This window comes from Coregonus clupeaformis, chromosome 7 (assembly GCF_020615455.1).
Source record: "Coregonus clupeaformis isolate EN_2021a chromosome 7, ASM2061545v1, whole genome shotgun sequence".
Taxonomy (NCBI): Eukaryota; Metazoa; Chordata; class Actinopteri; order Salmoniformes; family Salmonidae; genus Coregonus; species Coregonus clupeaformis.
The window spans coordinates 40509-60848 of record NC_059198.1 but is presented as its reverse complement, the minus strand read 5'-3'; the positions used below and the strand labels follow the sequence as shown (position 1 = coordinate 60848).

Genomic DNA, 20340 nt, shown 5'->3' with positions numbered 1-20340 from the left:
GACATTTTTTGCTAATGAATGTCAAATTCATTCTAAACAGTTTGTCATCAATGTAACATTCTAATTGCAATCCTGCATTACAGTGGTGGACAATTGAAATGCATTGGCACATCACTAAATAATAAAATGAAGTGACTCTATAATCCATAATAAACTGTCTTTCACACGCACGAATCCCTTATGTGTGCTTCTGCTGTCATCTAGTGGTAGGCCTACATTATGAATGGAGTTTGTAAGGAGTGGGATATGATATAAGTTCTTTGAGACGATATTAGTTAGAGAATCTAAAATATTGTGATATGCAGACCTCACAACAACACAAATACATGTTTTCTATTTGGTGGTGAATATGCAATGTTTTCATGTCCAAAGCACAATACACAGGCTGTGTCCCAATCAAAAGCCATATCCTACTTTTGGGTGTCAGGGAAAACGTATGGAGTAAAAAGTACATTATTTTCTTTAGGAATGTAGTGAAGTAAAAGTAAAAGTTGTCAAAAATATAAATAGAAAAGTAAAGTACAGATACCCCAAAAAACTACTTAAGTAGTACTTTAAAGTATTTTTACTTAAGTACTTTAAACCACTGGGTGTATCTTTGCAAACACTGTCTTAATGATGAACAATAGCCTTGACAATAAAGATTAATGACATATTTATACACAATAGACAGAATTATTGTTTATCTTGCTCTCTTCCACAATTTTTTTTGCAGGTAAAACAGGAACAACCCAATGATGTCAACCAGTGGGCTACATAAACCTACAGGTTCTTTTTTAAAGTATGTGAAAACGAATAGGTGATAACAAGGTTTTTTTTTAAGATACAAGCGATTGTGGGGACACAGACACAGAGAGAGAGAGAATATTAGCTATTTATGTTGTACAAACCTTTTGAAAATGTGTGATAAGGTGGCAATATTGAAGACTACGAACAAAAGGCCACAGTGAGAGTAGCAGTATGCCTATTTATTTGAAGCAATTATAAATCCAATGAAAACGTTTTCGTAGAGATTACGTGGTCATGGTCGGGGCGGTTCTTTAACTTTTCAGGAAATGACAGTGAAAACAAAACCAAAGAACTGCAACTTCATAAGTGAGACCTGCGCATAGTACTTTTCTCGGTGAAGTTGGGACATATTCATCGGTATAAAAAAACATATAAAATGGAATCTGGTGCTTATGGGGCCTCGCTGTCTGGAGGTGCCTTCGATTTTATGAGCTTTATTAAACAACCTCAAACCATAGTCCGCATCTTGAGCTGGGTGAGTGATTTCCGCTAGGTTGAAAGCCAGCGTGCTAACTGTCTAACTAGCAACCATAGCTAGCTGTCTGATTAACTACAGTACACATCACAATTGTATTGTATTTTTATGGAAAAGCTTTGCGCGTCAAGGCAAGAAGGCAAAACATCTGCAAGAGTTGTTGACTTATTTTCTAGTTTGTGATGTTGTAGCAGTTGTGGAAAAGTTGCGAATGACACTTGGCTAATGCTAGCTAACTAGCAGGCTTTCCAGCTGTGTTCTAGCAGGGAACATTTCCTCGTGACCAGATTAGCTGTGTCAACCAAACTAAGCGTTTTGCCACCTGTTGATGATGTTAGTTGTAAACCTGCCAAAGGCCAATTTTTGAGTTACATATGTCAGTAGTTTGCTGCTGTAACGTTAGCTCGCAGCCATGACGTGGAAGAAGTTCGTTAAACTACTATCTGATCAACTGTCAGTCTGACAGATCCACCACACGACGGTCATCCCATGAACTTCCTTACACCTGTAACAGTTTTGCAAGGATAGCTGTGATGACAATTTGTTTGTATGCAATTAGCTATATTATTATAAGACAGACAATGTGTTTAGTTCAATGGGGAAAACATATTAATTGATGTTGCAATACAGTTCGATGTCAAGAGGAGATGGCTATTGGATGCACTGAGCTAGCTAAGATGAAGCCCGTATGGAAAAGTCCCATTTGGATTCCCATCGGAAATCATCATGGGATACAGGTCATGGAACCCCAGTTTGGGTGTTTTCACTTAAAAACCCTTTGGGGCAACCGCGAGCTGTCTCAACGCAAATGCTACTGCTCAGTTCACTTGCCCAGGCAATAGGCCAACCCTTAATGTCAACCCCTGTTATAGAAAAGTATACAATACTATCTGTTTTTGATGTTGGTCTAGGGCACCCATGAGATCTGTTTGTTTCTGCTAACATTCCAATACTCTGTGCCATATGCCAAACATGACACAGCAGCACAAAACAGGTCTGGATTTCAAGCTACACATGAGACACCCATGTCGTAAGCTGTCCAACAGTGGCATGTATTCATGGATGCTAAGGGAAGCCAGGCTTCCCCAAAAAATTGACCAAGAAACAAAGAAAATAATTTATCTTTCGTCTCTCTCACAATTTTCATTCAATTCGTAAGTGGCTAAATGTATCTCACCAGAGAAAGCATCCTCCCGAGTGGCACAGTGGTCTAAGGCGCTTACGAATTGAATGAAAATTGTGCCACTAGAGATCCTGGTTCGAATCCAGGCTTTGTCGTAGCCGGCCGCGACCGGGAGACCCATGGGGCGGCGCACAATTGGCCCAGTGTCGTCCAGGGTATGGGGAGGGAATGGCCGGCAGGGATGTAGCTCAGTTGGTAGAGCATGGCGTTAGCAACGCCAGGGTTGTGGGTTCAATTCCCACGGGGCGCCAGTGTGAAAAATTAATGACTAAAATGTAGGCCATCTATATGATGCTGTCTGGTCAAAAAGAGTATTACAGTGGGGGAAAAAAGTATTTAGTCAGCCACCAATTGTGCAAGTTCTCCCACTTAAAAAGATGAGAGAGGCCTGTAATTTTCATCATAGGTACACGTCAACTATGACAGACAAATTGAGAGAAAAAAATCCAGAAAATCACATTGTAGGATTTTTAATGAATTTATTTGCAAATTATGGTGGAAAATAAGTATTTGGTCACCTACAAACAAGCAAGATTTCTGGCTCTCACAGACCTGTAACTTCTTCTTTAAGATGCTCCTCTGTCCTCCACTCGTTACCTGTATTAATGGCACCTGTTTGAACGTGTTATCAGTATAAAAGACACCTGTCCACAACCTCAAACAGTCACACTCCAAACTCCACTATGGCCAAGACCAAAGAGCTGTCAAAGGACACCAGAAACAAAATTGTAGACCTGCACCAGGCTGGGAAGACTGAATCTGCAATAGGTAAGCAGCTTGGTTTAAAGAAATCAACTGTGGGAGCAATTATTAGGAAATGGAAGACATACAAGACCACTGATAATCTCCCTCGATCTGGGGCTCCACGCAAGATCTCACCCCGTGGGGTCAAAATGATCACAAGAACGGTGAGCAAAAATCCCAGAACCACACGGGGGACCTAGTGAATGACCTGCAGAGAGCTGGGACCAAAGTAACAAAGCCTACCATCAGTAACACACTACGCCACCAGGGACTCAAATCCTGTAGTGCCAGACGTGTCCCCCTGCTTAAGCCAGTACATGTCCAGGCCCGTCTGAAGTTTGCTAGAGTGCATTTGGATGATCCAGAAGAGGATTGGGAGAATGTCATATGGTCAGATGAAACCAAAATAGAACTTTTTGGTAAAAACTCAACTCGTCGTGTTTGGAGGACAAAGAATGTTGAGTTGCATCCAAAGAACACCATACCTACTGTAAAGCATCGGGGTGGAAACATCATGCTTTGGGGCTGTTATTCTGCAAAGGGACCAGGACGACTGATCCGTGTAAAGGAAAGAATGAATGGGGCCATGTATCGTGAGATTTTGAGTGAAAACCTCCTTCCATCAGCAAGGGCATTGAAGATGAAACATGGCTGGGTCTTTCAGCATGACAATGATCCCAAACACACCACCCGGGCAACGAAGGAGTGGCTTCATAAGAAGCATTTCAAGGTCCTGGAGTGGCCTAGCCAGTCTCCAGATCTCAACCCCATAGAAAATCTTTGGAGGGAGTTGAAAGTCTGTTGCCCAGCGACAGCCCCAAAACATCACTGCTCTAGAGGAGATCTGCATGGAGGAATGGGTCAAAATACCAGCAACAGTGTGTGAAAACCTTGTGAAGACTTACAGAAAACGTTTGACCTGTGTCATTGCCAACAAAGGGTATATAACAAAGTATTGAGAAACTTTTGTTATTGACCAAATACTTATTTTCCACCATAATTTGCAAATAAATTCATTAAAAATCCTACAATGTGATTTTCTGGATTTTTTTTTCTCATTTTGTCAGTCATAGTTGACGTGTACCTATGATGAAAATTACAGGCCTCTCTTATCTTTTTAATTGGGAGAACTTGCACAATTGGTGGCTGACTAAATACTTTTTTCCCCCACTGTACATTGTTGCCGGCCATATCATTGAATGCAAGGTAATAAAATAAAGTAATAGTCAATCAGCATTGAGCTCAACTGTGAATGGTCCTGGCACACGCAAGGGAAGCCAGTTTGGATTTGGCTTCACACTAACCAAAAGTAATTGACAGAAAAAAAACTTGAATTGTTGCAAGTCGTTGTGCCGTTGTCCTCCGGTGGCTAGCTAGCTAAAATAATCCCTTTCCTAAATTAGCCATGGATGGAAATAGGGATTTGGACTTGTGGCTTTCTCCGTACTGGCCAATGATTATAACGGTGATTCTGAACCAAATATTTGTTACCCCTTTTTCATGATATCCAATTGGTAGTTACAGTCTTGTCCCATCGCTGCAACTCCCGTACGGACTCTGGAGAGGCGAAGGTCGAGAGCCACGCGTCCTCTGAAACACGAACCTGCCAAGCCGCACTGCTTCTTGTCACACTGCTCGCTTAACCCGGAAGCCACACCAATGTGTCGGAGGAAACACTTTACAACTGGCGACCGAAGTCAGTGTGCATTCGCCCAGCACGCCACAGGAGTCACTAGAGCGCGATGGGTCAAGGACATCCCGGCCGGCCAAACCCTCCCCTAACCCCAACGACGCTGGGCCAATTATGCGCCTCCTCATGGGTCTCCCGGTCACGGCCGGCTGCAACACAGGCTGGGATCGAACCCGGGTCTGTAGTGATGCCTCTAGCACTGCGATGCAGTGCCTTAGACCGCTGCGCCATTCGGGAGGCCGGTAATTCTGATCTAACCATAAATTCATACATTGTGCCCCTGGCCTGAGAGGATGGAAGTTCCACATAATGCTGTCCACATCCACTACAGGTCGGCTTCATAACGCTGTCCACATCCACTACAGGTCGGCTTCACAATGCTGTCCACATCCACTACAGGTCGGCTTCACAATGCTGTCCACATCCACTACAGGTTGGCTTCATAAGGCTGGCCACATCCACTACAGGTCGGCTTCATAATGCTGCCCACATCCACTACAGGTCGGCTTCATAATGCTGCCCACATCCACTACAGGTCGGCTTCATAAGGCTGTCCACATCCACTACAGGTCGGCTTCATAATGCTGCCCACATCCACTACAGGTCGGCTTCATAAGGCTGTCCACATCCGCTAAAGGTTGGCTTCATAAAGCGTTAGGTCAAAGCCTGTGCAGAGCCGCCATGTTGGTGTGGAGTGCATGACAGTAAACCCCTGGGCCAGAGCCCCAGATATCAGCCACTTAGGGGACCACACACACACACAAAACTACTCCCACGTTTTTCAATGATGATCCAAGTTAAAAAAATAAATAATAATAAGTGCACAACTGATCACGTTTCTCCTATATTCACCTTGAAACACTTTACAACTGGCGACCGAAGTCAGTGTGCATTCGCCCAGCACGCCACAGGAGTCGCTAGAGCGCGATGGGACAAGGACATCCCGGCCGGCCAAACCCTCCCCTAACCCCAACGACGCTGGGCCAATTATGCGCCTCCTCATGGGTCTCCTGGTCACGGCCGGCTGCAACACAGGCTGGGATCGAACCCGGGTCTGTAGTGATGCTGGTAGAGCACGGCGCTTGTAACGCTAAGGTAGTGGGTTCGATCCCCGGGACCACCCATACACAAAAAATTTATGCACGCATGACTGTAAGTCGCTTTGGATAAAAGCGTCTGCTAAATGGCATATTAAATTAAATTATTTTTTGATGAAAGTTAAACATTTCACTGTACTTGTGCATGTGACAATAAAACTTGAACTCGAACACACTCCCCCTGAAGTTATCCTCTACCGTTACCCATCCCTCCAGACATTACCTTTCATGTTTTTTCCCCCAGGGCATACTGTAATTTTGTATTTCACCATGTGATTGGTTACAGGTTTTCTAACTAACACTGTGCTACACCTAGTACAACGTGTCTTATATGATAATAAGATTATAGGCCTATGTGACGGACCCCAAGGTGTTCTAACAGACATGTTTTTGTATTTTCAGCTCTTTTCCATAGTGGTGTTTGCGACGATCACTGGAGAAGGCTATGTCAACCCTCCGAACAAACCTGACGCCGAATGCATGTTCAATGGGAATGATAGCGCCTGCGGCTTCGGAGTGGGTATCGGAATTTTGGCCTTTCTCGCCTGCGTCATCTTCATCGTTCTGGACGCCTACTTCCCTCAGATCAGCAACGCTAAAGAGAGGAAGAACATTGTCACTGGCGATTTGATCTTCTCCGGTTAGGGGGATTTTTTTGGTGATACTTCCAATGCTAAATCTGTAAGGCTGTAGTTTGGCACCCAGAACTGACACTTCTGGTCAGATTTTTTAACGATAATCTTGCCAACACTTCCTATGAATAGCCTAGCTTCCTAATAATGCATTACAAACAGGTTTATTATGCCTTATATGCCATGCATAATTCACTATACTTAACGACATAGGTACTAAAGGTGCACTGCTTATAAACATCTATAACTACACTCATAGTGTTGTGCATTGTAATGCATTACGCATTGCTCATAAGGCGTTATAAATGCACTTATAATGCAATATGAAGCGGGTATTCGTAGGAAGTGTTAACATAACCTTTACTTTCCCTCCTCTGTCTCCTGTCAGGAGTGTGGACGTTGTTCTGGTTCATCTGCTTCTGTGTCCTGGCCAATCAGTGGTCTCACACCACCAAAGCAGTAGAGATCTCTGCCGACGCCGCCCGAGCTGTAGTGGCCTTCTCCTTCTTCTCCATTGTCACTTGGGTGAGCTGCTCTCTATCCCTCTTTCTCTCTCCCCCCTCTCTTTCTCTATTGCTCTCTCTCTCTCTCTATCCCTCTTTCTCTCCTCTCTCTCTATATCCCTCTTTCTCTCCTCTCTTTCTCTATTGCTCTCTCTCTCTTTTGCTCTCTCTGTCTCTCTCTATTTGAAACTGCTAGCTGGAGCTCGTCTGAGCAGTTGGCAGTGAACCTGCTAGTAATTAATGCTGATTGTTAGGGTTGTGTCTCGCTACAGGCTGTCAGGCAAGAACAAGGCAGATGTGTCCATATCCAGAGGTTTACTATCTCTTGGTCACCACCACACACACACACACACACACACAACATAGAAGTAATCTTTGTGGTTCTATAAGGAAGGAGAATACATGTACAAATTAACAGTGATAATACAGCTATACATTTGGAACTGTACCTAGCTTAGATACTGTAGCATAGCATTTCAGACACATATTCACATATAACTACAGAGAGAGGCTAATCACTGATGAGGCTGCCAGTCAGGATTCATTACTCTGTCTCTTGTCCAGCTATCAAGTGTGCATGCGGCAGCACACCAGGCATTCTAGAATATTCTACTTAGCTTACACATAGCACTCTCTGGCAGTAATTGTAACATGCACATAATGCTCTACATCTGCATTGCTTGCTGTTTGGGGTTTTAGGCTGGGTTTCTGTATAAGCACTTTGTGACACGTTATGGGATTTAAAAAAACGTATTTACCAATCTTTCCTCTCTCACAGGCTCTATTGACTACATTTGCTTATACAAGATACCGCCAAGGAGTGAGTGACATTGACCTGGGCTACACAGACCCAGCCAATGACTACAGCACCCCTTACCCAGCCACCTCCGCCTATCCCGCATACCCCACCAGTGGGCCAGAGGGCTACCAGCAGTCCCCTTTCACCCCCCAAAACCAAGAGCATCCAGCACCATACCAGCCCCCGTCTTACTGAGGGACTGAGCCATTGACCAGATTTGGGGGGAGGATGTTTTTAAGTTGCCATTGGTGCCTGTAGCCTGGTTCCAGATCTGTTTATGCTGTCTTGCCAACTCCTATAGTCATTGTCATACCAAACACAAAAAGATCTGGGACCAGGCTATGGTGCCTCAGCTATGTGGACTGATCTCTGCACTCCACTGGTCCCCTCCTTTACCTAACTGTTTAAGTCATAGCTGGTGTTGCGCTTGCATAATGAAGGGTGTGTTGACATGATTTAAATTGGTATTCATATTGTAGTTTAGGTTGTGAATGGATATTTTGCTGCATTTTTATACATACAACTAGAGTGCCTGAGCTGAGCTTCAGGTAGAATCTAAGGAAAACTGTTACTAGGGTAAAACCTAGAATGCCATGGAAAAATATGAGATTCACTTGAGGTAACTGTCATATGTTATGTTTCTGTTCTTCTCTGTACTGTTTGTCTTGAAACATATGTAATGCAGTCATGTGGACACTGAAGTTCAGATCAAAACACTAAAACATATGTCGCTGGGGCTGGGAACGTTGCTTTGGATTGCAAATAATGAGGCTATGCTATGCTATGGACACAAAAAGTTATTTTTCTATGCTGCCTAATACAGTTATATGGTATAGTGCATATACAAATACCTTTTGAGAATTTCAATGTAGTTCAAAGTTATAGCCAGCCCAGGATATCAGAACTAATTGCCATATATTTAGAAATCAAGTGTATTGCTAAATTATTGACAAATGCGTACTGTTTCTGTTTATTTTCTCTGCAAACCCATACTTTGTTTATCCCAATAATGGGTGCATTGTCTGAAAAATGCTACCCTTAACAACTACTGTATATCAGTGCTTTAAAAACAACCACTAAACTCACTAGGGCCAATTTTCCGCGCCCAGTTTAAGTCTACTCCTGGACTTACGCTTAATGGAAAATCTCCATTAAAAGTAGATTTTCGTCCAGGAATAGGTTTATTAATCTTGGTCCGGGAAACCAGCCGTAAAGTTTTTCTTGTGTGCATTGGATAGCAAATGTGTTATGTATTTTTGTCATTTTAATGTAATTTCCCTGCTCCCAGGTCATGTTAACCCTTTTTCAAAAAAAAATGTTTTATTGTAGTTTCAAACAAGTGTGTAATATATTTGGTAAACGAGGGTGTGTGTTGTTTAGTATCAGGAAGGCCCTCTCCTCAACTTGTTTGCCTCCAAACTTCATCTATTCCCGGACGTGCCTTGGAAAGGTTTTATTCAGTTCTGGAGTGTTCTTTTCCCCGGCACACACCTTTTCGGACAAACTCATATCAGAATTCTCATAGATGAGTTTAACAAAATACCATCTAATAGGTAATATATACAGTATATTGAATTGTAATGGTATTCCATTCAAAGAAGACGAGTAGGTGGCCAGTACGTTGCAATAAACTATTAACAGAATATATTTACAAAATAATACATATGGGAGCAGTCAGCATACTACATTAGGACGCACAACTGCAACGTGTTTTGACTACTAGTCTTCCTCAGGCAGCATTGTGATGGTATTCGATTGAAAATTGTTTTGTAAATGACCTCCTATGCCTTTTAATCCTCCTGGACATGACAATCACTTCCATACCAGACTAAGAACCTTCATCAAAAACGACATATATGGTACAAGCTAATTTATTCACGCCCTCTCTGATGAAGTGTTCTCACCACTTATTATGCTCTCTGTCTTGGGTTTCAAGATTGTACTGAGAGGCTTTGCAGTCTCTTGCACAAAGTGCCTTATATAAAAACCTACCACACCTTTGCCAAATAAAGACTTTTCCCGTTTGCAGACTGTCCATGTATTTGTATTTTTTTCAAAAGGGTGTATTCCAAAGGCAAATATTTGAGCAGCCGCTAAGGAGGAAGAGTAAAGGAGCTGGTGAAAAGTATATAAATAAGGTTTACTACTAGAACTAGTAAGGCTATTTGTGTTCTCTCTGGGTGGGCCCTGTGTGTCACCTCTAGTTATTATGTTTCACATTGGACGCTGAGCTTACTGAAAACACAGACATTGTGCAACGTAAACATCCCATGACTCTTGTTAATTTTTCTATGTTTGTCAATGCCAGGAACCTTTCACTACTAACATACAGTGAGTAGCATTTGTAGTCTTGCACCGTCACTGCAATCATGGACATGAGCTTCTTCGACATTGCAGGCGACTACCGACTGACTGATCTACAAAAACCTTGAATCATAAATAACTACTCATCAGTCAGTCTTAATTTACCCAGTTACAATAAGATTTTTGATCCTCTCAAACACGGCCAATGGTTTTAGATGTTCTGTTGCACCTGCATTGCAATGAAAGTCACAATGTTGCAAACAACTGCAACATTGTAACACTTTCATCCACAGTTTACGCAAGCAGCGCATAGTAATCCTGAATGCGTTTCAATTCGTAGGCTAGGTAGTTTTCGCTGACTGGGCGGGACTTATTTTATAGTGTCACTGAACAAGGAAGTAGCCCATGGTTTCCCTGATGATGCGAACGATGGAGACTAAACACTGTAGTCTAGATTTAAACGAAGCTGTGTTGTGGCTTATCAAACCATTATCGGACTATCATTTGGCGACATATCACTTGTAGTGAGTATCGTTCTAACATTCATGAAGCTTCGTGTAGCCTTTATTCAATATTATCCGACAATTCTAGAGCATATCCTAGTTAAGCAGGAGCGCTCATATGTTGTCACATGTACTTCCCTTTTTCGTGTTCGAATTAGGCCTACTCACTAATCTGTCGGTAGTGCGGTGATGGAGGCTCGAGTTGACATGTGTTTTAAAATGCAGTATATATACAAAGGTATGTGGACACCCCTTCAAATTAGTGGATTCGGCTATCACAGCCACACCCGTTGCTGACAGGTGTGGCTATTACAGCCACACCCGTTGCTGACATTGCTATATAAAATCGAGCACACCGCCATGCAATCTCCATAGACAAACATTGGCAGTAGATTGGCCTTACTGGAGAGCTCAGTGACTTTCAACGTGGCACCGTCATAGGATGCCACCTTTCCAACAAGTCAATTGTCAAATTTCTGCCCTACTAGAGCTGCCCCTGTAAGTGCTGTTATTGTGAAGTGGAAACATCTAGGAGCATGGCTCCGCTGCGAAGTGGTAGGGGGACTGCCGAGTGCTGAAGCACATAGCATGTGGTTGCAACACTCCACTCCCTACCAAGTTCCAAACTGCCTCTGGAAGCAATGTCAGCACAAGAAATGCTTGTCGGGAGCTTCATGGAATGGGTTTCCATGGCTGAACAGTGTCACACAAGCCTAAGATCACCATGCACATTGCCAAGCATCGGCTGGAGTGGTGTAAAGCTCGCCGCCATTGGACTCTGGAGCAGTGGAAACATGTTCTCTGGAGTGATTAATCACGCTTCACCATCTGGCAGTCCGATGGACGAATCTGGGTTTGGCAGATGCCAGGAGAACAGTAATGCCCCAATGCATAGTGCCAGTTTGGTGGAGGAGGAATAATGGTCTAGGGCTGTTTTTCATGGTTCGGGCTAGGCCCCGTAGTTCCAGTGAAGGGAAATCTTAGTGCTACAGCATACAATGACATTCTAGACAATTCTGTGCTTCCAACTTCGTGGCAACAGTTTGGGGAAAGCCCTTTCCTGTTTCAGCATGACAATGCCCTTGTGCACAAAGCGAGGTCCATACAGAAATGCTTTGTTGAGATCGGTGTGGAAGAACTTGACTAGCCTGCACAGAGCTCTGACCTTAACCCCATTGAACACCTTTGGGATGAATTGGACGCCGACTGCGAGCCAGGCCTAATTGCCCAACATCAGTGCCCGACCCTCACTAATGCTCCTGTGGCTGAATGGAAGCAAGTCCCTGCAGCAATGTTCCAACATCTAGTGGAAAGCCTTCCCAGAAGAGTGGAGGCTGTTATAGCAGCAAAGGGGTGACCAACTCCTTATTAATGCACATGACTTTGGAATGAGATGTTGGACGAGCAGGTGTCCATACTTTTGGCCATGTAGTGTATCTGTCGTCCACCAGCGTTGCTCAGTGCTCACTGTAGGGGACGTTATCATACAGGTGCAATACCAGTAGAAGTCTGCCAGTCCAACACTGTTGTAAAACCCATTATAAACCAACCACATGATCACAGCACTGTAGGTAAAAACAGTGTCTTGTCATTTATAAATGCAGGAATGCAAAAGACCAGGTGATACATCAGTAGGAAGATATAGACTTACTTTGATTAGTGAATGCTTAAATGTGAATATTGTCATACACCATTTATCCACAGCAGAATGAATTCAAAACAATGTAAATGCATAAACTATGGCAATCAAAAAGAACTTGAAACAACTAGGCCTACCTATTGTAGTGACCTTAACCAATCACCTAGTAGTCTCTAGACAGACGGGATGCCTCCCACAATGTACCAATGTTGCTACCCTAGGTTAATGACCTAGCGACCTCGTCAAGAGGTTCGGATCTCTAGGCCTAACAGCTAAATTGTTGAGTAGCTGGACCAGAGTTCGAGTCCTGGTCAGGGCTACCCCTGAATTTGCTACCAGCAGGTACCATCACATGGTATGCTCAGTTGAAAGCCAGAAAACAGTTAGGCTATGCTCATTCTGCAACCCCTGCCCTACAGCAGTCACAGTCAACCATTTATGGTCTTGACACACCTGTGTCCTTTAATGGCATATAACCTAATGGACTTTGTTGCTCGAAAGTCCATTATATGGCTGTTGAAGACCGTTTATGCACGTTGCCTTTCTTTGAAAATCTGCTAAGAGACTGAGTGGTTTACAATTAGAACCGATATCTGTGTGTAACTAACTTTCTCCATTGCTTTATCCTGAGATGGGTGAAATTCTCAAATTCATATTTATTTGAAAATCTCACTTTTAAAAGTTCATATTCTGTTACCTCATACCCAAATAATGTTGTTGACTCATCCTATACTCGTATTTGTGGCCAAAGCATAAATTGAAGAAAAATACCTTTAAAAAACCCACCTCAAACTTGTATCTCAAACAGACAGTTTCAGAAATGCTTGCTATATCCTTATAGAGAATGATGTCAGTCTGGCCTCGTTCCATACTGTATGTTCTGTAGCCAACTCTTTAGCCTATCATTCGTTGTCATGTTGAATTATAGAAACGTTGTCAGCAGAACATACAGTATGGAACGAGGCCAGACTAGAGGCTACAGAACTGACAGTATGGAACGAGGCCAGACTAGAGGCTACAGAACATACAGTATGGAACGAGGCCAGACTAGAGGCTACAGAACATACAGTATGGAATGAGGCCAGACTAGATGCTACAGAACATACAGTATGGAACGAGGCCAGACTAGAGTCTACAGAACTGACAGTATGGAACGAGGCCAGACTAGAGGCTACAGAACATACAGTATGGAACGAGGCCAGACTAGAGGCTACAGAACATACAGTATGGAACGAGGCCAGACTAGAGCCTACAGAACATACAGTATGGAACGAGGCCAGACTAGAGGCTACAGAACTGACAGTATGGAACGAGGCCAGACTAGAGGCTACAGAACATACAGTATGGAACGAGGCCAGACTAGAGTCTACAGAACATACAGTATGGAACGAGGCCAGACTAGAGGTTACAGAACTGACAGTATGGAACGAGGCGTGGATGTGGAATTGAGATGACAGTCGTCCAGCGTTCAGGACGGAGGAGGAGAAAGGGTAACTCCATACCACCACAGCTCTTGTTTGTTTCAGTGACGGCAGATCCTGCACGGCCCTGTGACTCTGTGATTTGAGGAGTTTGTTGTGAGGTGCTATATGGAGAAGAGGTAGCTTGGTCCCAGATCAGTTTGTGCTGTCTTTCCTATACTTCACCTACTCCTATGTATGGCATGACAACGGTCATAGGAGTTTGCTATAGAGCCCGAACAGATCTGGGACCAGGCTAGAGGAGAGACATGTTGGAGATATGTTCTATTGAACAGATCTGGGACCAGGCTAGAGGAGAGACATGTTGGACATATGTTCTAATGAACAGATCTGGGACCAGGCTAGAGGAGAGACATGTTGGAAATATGTTCTATTGAACAGATCTGGGACCATGCTAGAGGAGAGACATGTTGGAAATATGTTCTATTGAACAGATCTGGGACCAGGCTAGAGGAGAGACATGTTGGAAATATGTTCTATAGTGTGTGATGTCTCTGTAGTCTCTAGTTGGGATTCCATCCATCACAGATACCTTACCCTGTAATGGATGCCGTGTGTTTGTGAACCTACATGCTCGGACCTCAGGCACTTCTTAGTGTGGGTGCACAAACAACAATCTGTTTTCTGGTGATTTAGTTTCAACCAGCTGCTGTGTGCATGCCTGTGTGTATGTGTGTTAGACTAGCATGCCAGAGAGGACAGTCTGCCACAGAGCAGAGGGCCTCAGGGTGTCATAATGGAGTTCTGTGTGGCCGGGGGCCCTGGTTACAGCCCTGGTATGAAAGAGCCTTTGAGCAGAAGAGGGGCTGCTGCTGCTGGCTTTAGAGAAATGATGCCCTGGTCACAGGATGCGTCGCTCCTGGAACCGAGGTCACAAATAAAATATTTTTAGGCGCACATTTCTGAGAGCGCGTTTAAAATAGATGTTTCATTCGATGCCGATGCTGCCTTTCACCCCGATTCACATTTGAGATTTTTCAGTTAACATTTAGGCTTGCGTGGCTACTCAAACTCCTTACTCCGGGCAAATGCTACGCCACGCCCACAGACATTTGTTTCTTCTCCGCAATGAGTCTAGATCTGAGTACCTCCCATGACGATTTCTAGAATGGTATTTTGGTATTGGTATTTTATTAGGATCCCCATTAGCTGTTGCAAAAGCAGCAGCTACTCTTCCTGGGGTCCACACAGAACATGAAATAATACAGAACATTAATAGACAAGGACAGAACTAAAAACATTCTAACAGTTCTGATTGGTCCCAGAAACCAATGAGTTGGGCCAGAGTCAGAACACTCGTGAGTAAAGCAGAGGTTTGAAAATTCGTCATTGGCTTTGCTACTCTGATTGGTTAGAGATGATCCAATGGCGGATTACTTTGTTTTGTTCAACACCCCTCATTTTGACGTCACCACAAACGACGTAAACGATGCCAGTCTCAGACTGAAGAATATATAGCGAACAGAGCAGCGGAATAATTCAGTTTGAGCCGTCAGGCAAGATTTAGGCTACATTGAGTGTAGAATTAATTTTTTCAGATGCATGGAGCCAGATACTATCAACAAAAGCCACCGATAATGCTGGGGCAATCAGTTTCTTATTTAGATATACCAAAACGTAGGCAGGATTGCATTGCCTTATTCTGTCGCCTGTTGGCTATCTCTCTCATGAGTGATGTTGATTGAGTATCTGGTAAACACACATGAGATTTGCTACTAAGATTAGGCCCCTCTGGGATAATAAAGATTCTACTCTACCTGTTGACCGATTGTTGGACAAATTATTCTAAAAGTAGGTTAGTTTTTGAACACCCTCATCTGACTGAGTGTGGTTTTGAGTGGCAAGGTTGTGGGGTGGTTTCCGGGTGCCTACTTGCTACCTTTCCTGCTTTACCTGTTCACCACCACATATTGTCCCATTTTATGTCCCTGAATGGGCCACTCCCAGGCTCCACGTCGACACACACTGCCTGCACACCTGTGGCCAGCTTCTATTGGTCTCACCTGTAGCTACCACTTCTTCCTCCTTCACAGCAGAGCTGATCTGTGGGATGCTCATTGGTTGTACATAGACATTCTCTTCAGGATCTGAAAGCTAGTGTTGTTTCAGTGGTCTGATATATGGAAAGAGGTTAGGCTTGAAGAAGGACGTCGTTGGCTGAACATGTGAGCAGAGATTATTTACAGGCAAGCTGGATCTGAATGAAGCTGGTGTGTATTGTATACTGTTGTCTGGTGTGAAATCTCACACATAATATATTTTTTATGAATGTCTATGCTCTGATTTGGTGTTTCACTGATGGAAATGATATTACAGTAGTCTCTTGTGAAAGACTTAACATAAATGTTCAATCAAAACACCTAATCCATGTGGCGTCTTCAAGGAGGTATTCAACGGTTGTGGGGTTGACATAGTGCCGTCAGATTCTAAAGCTGCTATATGTCACTCAAAATGGCACTGTGATAAGCATGATGATTTAGAGTCATGAGACACTGCAACACTGATTGTCTAAAGGATCTAGTCCTAAGTCATAACTACAATACTAGTGTATGTGAAGTGAGGTGAGTGGGTGGCGAGGAGAGAGGACATGAGGAATCAAGGAAATGCAATTGCGATTCTCCCGGTGCTGAGGAGCACAACTCCCTCAAAAATCAGACCTCTGACCCCTCCATTCTCCTCTCTCTAACCTTTCAGGTCCCTCCCCCATGCCTGTTTCCCCAGGCTACACCCAACTGGACCAGAATGATCCGTCTATGAACCCCCTGCGCATCTCAGTCGGAGGACTTCCCATGTTGGCCTCCATGACCAACACCACGGACTCCAGATTCCGCCTAAATTTGAGGGCCATCGTAGCCCTGGCCCTGGCCCTGTCCCTGGCCCTGGTCCTCCTCTACATGCACCTGAACCGAGGCTCCCACTCCCAGGCCCCCAGCTCCCGCAACTGGAAGTCCGGCCACATGGGGATGGCTGTGAGCGAGGTGGCCGACCGCTACAATGACACTTACCCGCTCAGCACCCCCGAGCGGACGGCGCAGGGAACGCGCTACCGCATAGGGGTGATTGCCGACCTGGACACGGACTCTCGCAGCGACAAGAAGCTGACGTGGTTCAGCTACATGCGCCGGGGCCACCTGCTGGTGTCAGAGAGCGGCAACAAGGTGGCCGTGGAATGGGACGCGGAGAGGGTGCTGCTGGAGAGCCACCTGGCGGAGAAGGGCCGGGGCATGGAGCTGTCAGAGCTGGTGGTGTTCAACGGGAAGCTGTACAGCGTGGACGACCGAACGGGCGTGGTCTACCACATCGACGGCAGCAAGGCTGTGCCCTGGGTCATCCTCCCCGACGGGGACGGCTCCGTCTCCAAAGGTCAGTGAGGCAGATGGGCCAAATTCAAGTGCTGAATCGACCCCTAACCCATTCTTCTTAGGCACTCCTTTAGATCTGAGAGGCTTGAATAGGTATAAGCTATATGGTAATTGCTTCACCTTGCTTCTGATAGGGTAGATGGAATTTTCACCATATTGCTTACACCTATTTAATCCTCTCAGATCTCCATAAGTGAATATGGAGTAGGGGTTAGGGGTCGATTTGGGATTGTGTGAGTGTCTCACTGTGTAGACCAGGCAGGCAGATTTGGAACTTAATCTGCTTAGTTACTCTAAGGGGTGTGTTGAAGAACCTCATCTGGGGTAGACCACGACCTTGGCAATGGAATTTGTTGGATCTCATTCTCATTTGTAAACACTGAGTGTACAAAACATTAAGAACACCTTCCTGATATTGAATTGCACCCTCTTTTGCCCTCAGAACAGCCTCAATTCATTGGGGCATGGACTCTACAAGTTGTCAAAAGCGTTCCACAGGGATGCTGGCCAATGTTGACTCCAATGCTTCCCACAGTTGTGTCAAGTTGGCTGGATGTCCTTTGGGTGGTGGACCATTCTTGATACACTCTGGAAACTGTTGAGCATGAAAAACCCAGCAGCGTTGCAGTTCTTGACACAAACCTGTGGCACCTACTACCATACCCCATTCAAAGGCACTTCATTCTTTTGTCTTGCCCATTCACCCTCTGAATGGCACATATACACAATCCATGTCTCAAATGTCTCAAGGCTTAAAAATCCTTCTTTAACATGTCTCCTCTCCTTCAGCTACACTGATTGAAGTGGATTTAACAAGTGACATCAATAAGGGATCATAGCTTTCACCTGGATTCACCTGGTCAGTCTATGTCATGGAATGAGCAGGTGTTCCTAATGTTTTGTTCACTCAGTGTATGTGTCCTTTATAAGCCACAAATGAGCCACAAGTGAGAGAGTATATTTCTCTTAACTACTTTTTACTCTTTAGTGCATTCAAAAGGTCTGTACAGTAGTTCAGTGAATCATAAAATATTGACGTGTGTCCCCATGACCCTCTGTTTCCCTCTGTCAGGGTTCAAGGCCGAGTGGCTAGCGGTGAAGGACGAGCACTTGTACGTGGGTGGCCTGGGGAAAGAGTGGACCACCACCACGGGGGAGGTAGTCAACAACAACCCAGAGTGGGTAAAGGTGGTGGGCCATCGGGGTGACGTGCAGCACCAGAACTGGGTCCCCAAGTACAACCTCCTGAGGTCCGCAGCTGGGATCGAACCTCCAGGTGAGAGCTGCAGGGTTGCAAATGCTAACGTTAACTGCAAAAGCTATGCTAACTGTGTTAACTCTAACTGTATATGCTATGCTATCCATGCAAACTATTAGCATTCTTTATGATATTCAGATTCTCATGACATTCTGTCCCCAGGTTACCTGATCCACGAGTCGGCCGCGTGGAGCGACAGCCTACAGCGCTGGTTCTTCCTCCCACGCCGCGCTAGCAAAGAGCGCTACGATGAGACGGCCGACGAGCGCCGCGCCACCAACCTCGTCCTCAGCTGCTCGCCGGACTTCGAGGACGTCACCGTGAACCGGGTGGGCCCGCACAACCCCACGCACGGCTTCTCCTCCTTCAAGTTTGTCCCGAACACGGACGATCAGATCGTCGTGGCTCTCAAGTCGGAGGAGGACGCTGGGAAAATCGCCTCGTACATCATGGCATTCACACTGGACGGCCAGATCCTGTTACCTGAAACCAAGATAGGAGACGTGAAGTATGAGGGTCTGGAGTTCATTTAGGAAAACAAGGAGGAGACTGAGCCAATGCCTTTCGAGGACATACAGTAGCTATGTGGAACATAGTTGTTGACATTCCATTCACTCAAAAGTTGACTTGCTGCTTGTTCATTGATTGTGAAGACGACACGCAGACCATCGATCGATCACGAATCAGAAGCCATTTTGGTATGACCTGAGGATGAGCAGGGTCGTGTTCATTAGGCATCAAATGTAGGAAAACGGACTGAAACAGGGAGGGGCTACCTGGACTTGTCCAAAATGAAACTGTATTTTTTTCGTTTTCTGTTGCAAAACGTTTAAAATAAATAATTTTGTTGCATGCCTTAATGAACTCAACTCAAGGTTTCAGGGCTGAGACGTTCTAACTGCTCAGTAAATGGGAGCCGAGAGTAGCCTAGGCTACCTGAACAAAGTCCTCAAGTTGAGGATGTCCTCTTGATGGCCATCCTCTACCTGTAACACAGTTTCTTCTTACTTTTTACTACATTAAATCATATACTTCAGAACACTTTACCCTACGTCAGGGATCATCAACTAGTTTCAGCCGCGGGACAATTTTGTTCTTGAGCGGATGGTCGGGGGGGCCAGAACATAATTACAAATCATTTGTAGACTGCAAATTGACCGCAAGAATCACAAACATATATTTGACTAAAACATAATCATTTCAAACCTTGATTACATTTGTATACTATTACGTGTCTCTCTATTTAGCGTGGGAATACTTGGGAACAGATTTCCAAAATTAAAATCACTTGGAGCTGATTTCCTGGTGTTTTTAGTCTTTTATGTCCAACAATGAAAATGCAAAAAAAGAGAAACCTGCCCTACGTGAATCCATTGAAGGTCTGACCTTTATGAAAGTATGTTTTTTTGAAGGAATATAGAACAAAAGACGAATCTCACTTCGTCCTATTATAACAAATGTTTTACTGGTGGTTGTTGAGTAAAATCTATCTTGATACACCCTGAGTCTTTTATTGGGTGGGGTTGGGAATCATACAAAATCAAGAGACATTAACCTCAAAGAAGATTACTATTTGTCTGCATTGCATAACTATCACATCAACTTTTAGGTTGAGTACTATGAATATACTTTGTTATTGATCAGCATGTGTGTTATTGATTATCATGTAATATGGATGAGCGCTTACAAAGCATTTGTCATTTGTTCAATGCTGTTTATTCTGCATATTGATTGAACACATAATAAAAGACTGACTAAACCAAGAGAGATCAAGGATTAGCTCAAGCCTAATCCCGTCAAACTTTGACATGAAAAACAATGGCTAACCCTAAATCCTAACCCTAATGTAAAAAAATATAAAGAATATTGTATTATCTATTG

The 20340-nt window shown here is 44.2% G+C and overlaps 2 protein-coding genes and 1 non-coding gene across 5 annotated transcripts; all 3 read left to right on the top strand.

Annotated features, from left to right (window-relative positions):
• Positions 1 to 1062: 1062 nt before the first annotated feature.
• Positions 1063 to 9940, top strand: LOC121568712 (synaptogyrin-2-like). Its single transcript, XM_041879110.1, has 4 exons — positions 1063 to 1264; positions 6381 to 6618; positions 6999 to 7135; positions 7892 to 9940. The coding sequence occupies exons 1-4, from the start codon at positions 1166 to 1168 to the stop codon at positions 8105 to 8107; spliced, it is 690 nt and encodes a 229-aa protein (XP_041735044.1). The 5' UTR covers positions 1063 to 1165; the 3' UTR covers positions 8108 to 9940.
• Positions 2622 to 2698, top strand: trnaa-agc. The gene has a single exon. It is a non-coding gene; the product is annotated as a tRNA-Ala (tRNA).
• A 673-nt stretch (positions 9941 to 10613) lies between the features above and the next one.
• Positions 10614 to 19956, top strand: LOC121568711 (soluble calcium-activated nucleotidase 1-like). 3 transcript variants are annotated; one of them, XM_045221577.1, is made up of 4 exons: positions 10614 to 10740; positions 16534 to 17202; positions 18274 to 18477; positions 18622 to 19956. In XM_045221577.1, the coding sequence occupies exons 2-4, from the start codon at positions 16545 to 16547 to the stop codon at positions 18990 to 18992; spliced, it is 1233 nt and encodes a 410-aa protein (XP_045077512.1). In that variant the 5' UTR covers positions 10614 to 10740; positions 16534 to 16544; the 3' UTR covers positions 18993 to 19956. The 3 variants fall into 3 exon arrangements, with proteins under 3 accessions (XP_045077512.1, XP_041735043.1, XP_045077513.1); XM_041879109.1 differs by lacking the exon at positions 10614 to 10740 and adding an exon at positions 13795 to 13848; XM_045221578.1 differs by lacking the exon at positions 10614 to 10740 and adding an exon at positions 15660 to 16049.
• Positions 19957 to 20340: the final 384 nt, after the last annotated feature.

Coding starts and splice junctions, on each gene's coding strand:
- LOC121568711 (XM_041879109.1), top strand. CDS start 13,809: ATGACAGTCGTCCAGCGTTCAGGACGGAGGAGGAGAAAGG. Junction 17,203..18,273: donor GGACGGCTCCGTCTCCAAAG/GTCAGTGAGGCA, acceptor TCCCTCTGTCAG/GGTTCAAGGCCGAGTGGCTA. Junction 18,478..18,621: donor AGCTGGGATCGAACCTCCAG/GTGAGAGCTGCA, acceptor TTCTGTCCCCAG/GTTACCTGATCCACGAGTCG.
- LOC121568712 (XM_041879110.1), top strand. CDS start 1,166: ATGGAATCTGGTGCTTATGGGGCCTCGCTGTCTGGAGGTGCCTTCGAT. Junction 6,619..6,998: donor TGGCGATTTGATCTTCTCCG/GTTAGGGGGATT, acceptor GTCTCCTGTCAG/GAGTGTGGACGTTGTTCTGG. Junction 7,136..7,891: donor TCTTCTCCATTGTCACTTGG/GTGAGCTGCTCT, acceptor CCTCTCTCACAG/GCTCTATTGACTACATTTGC.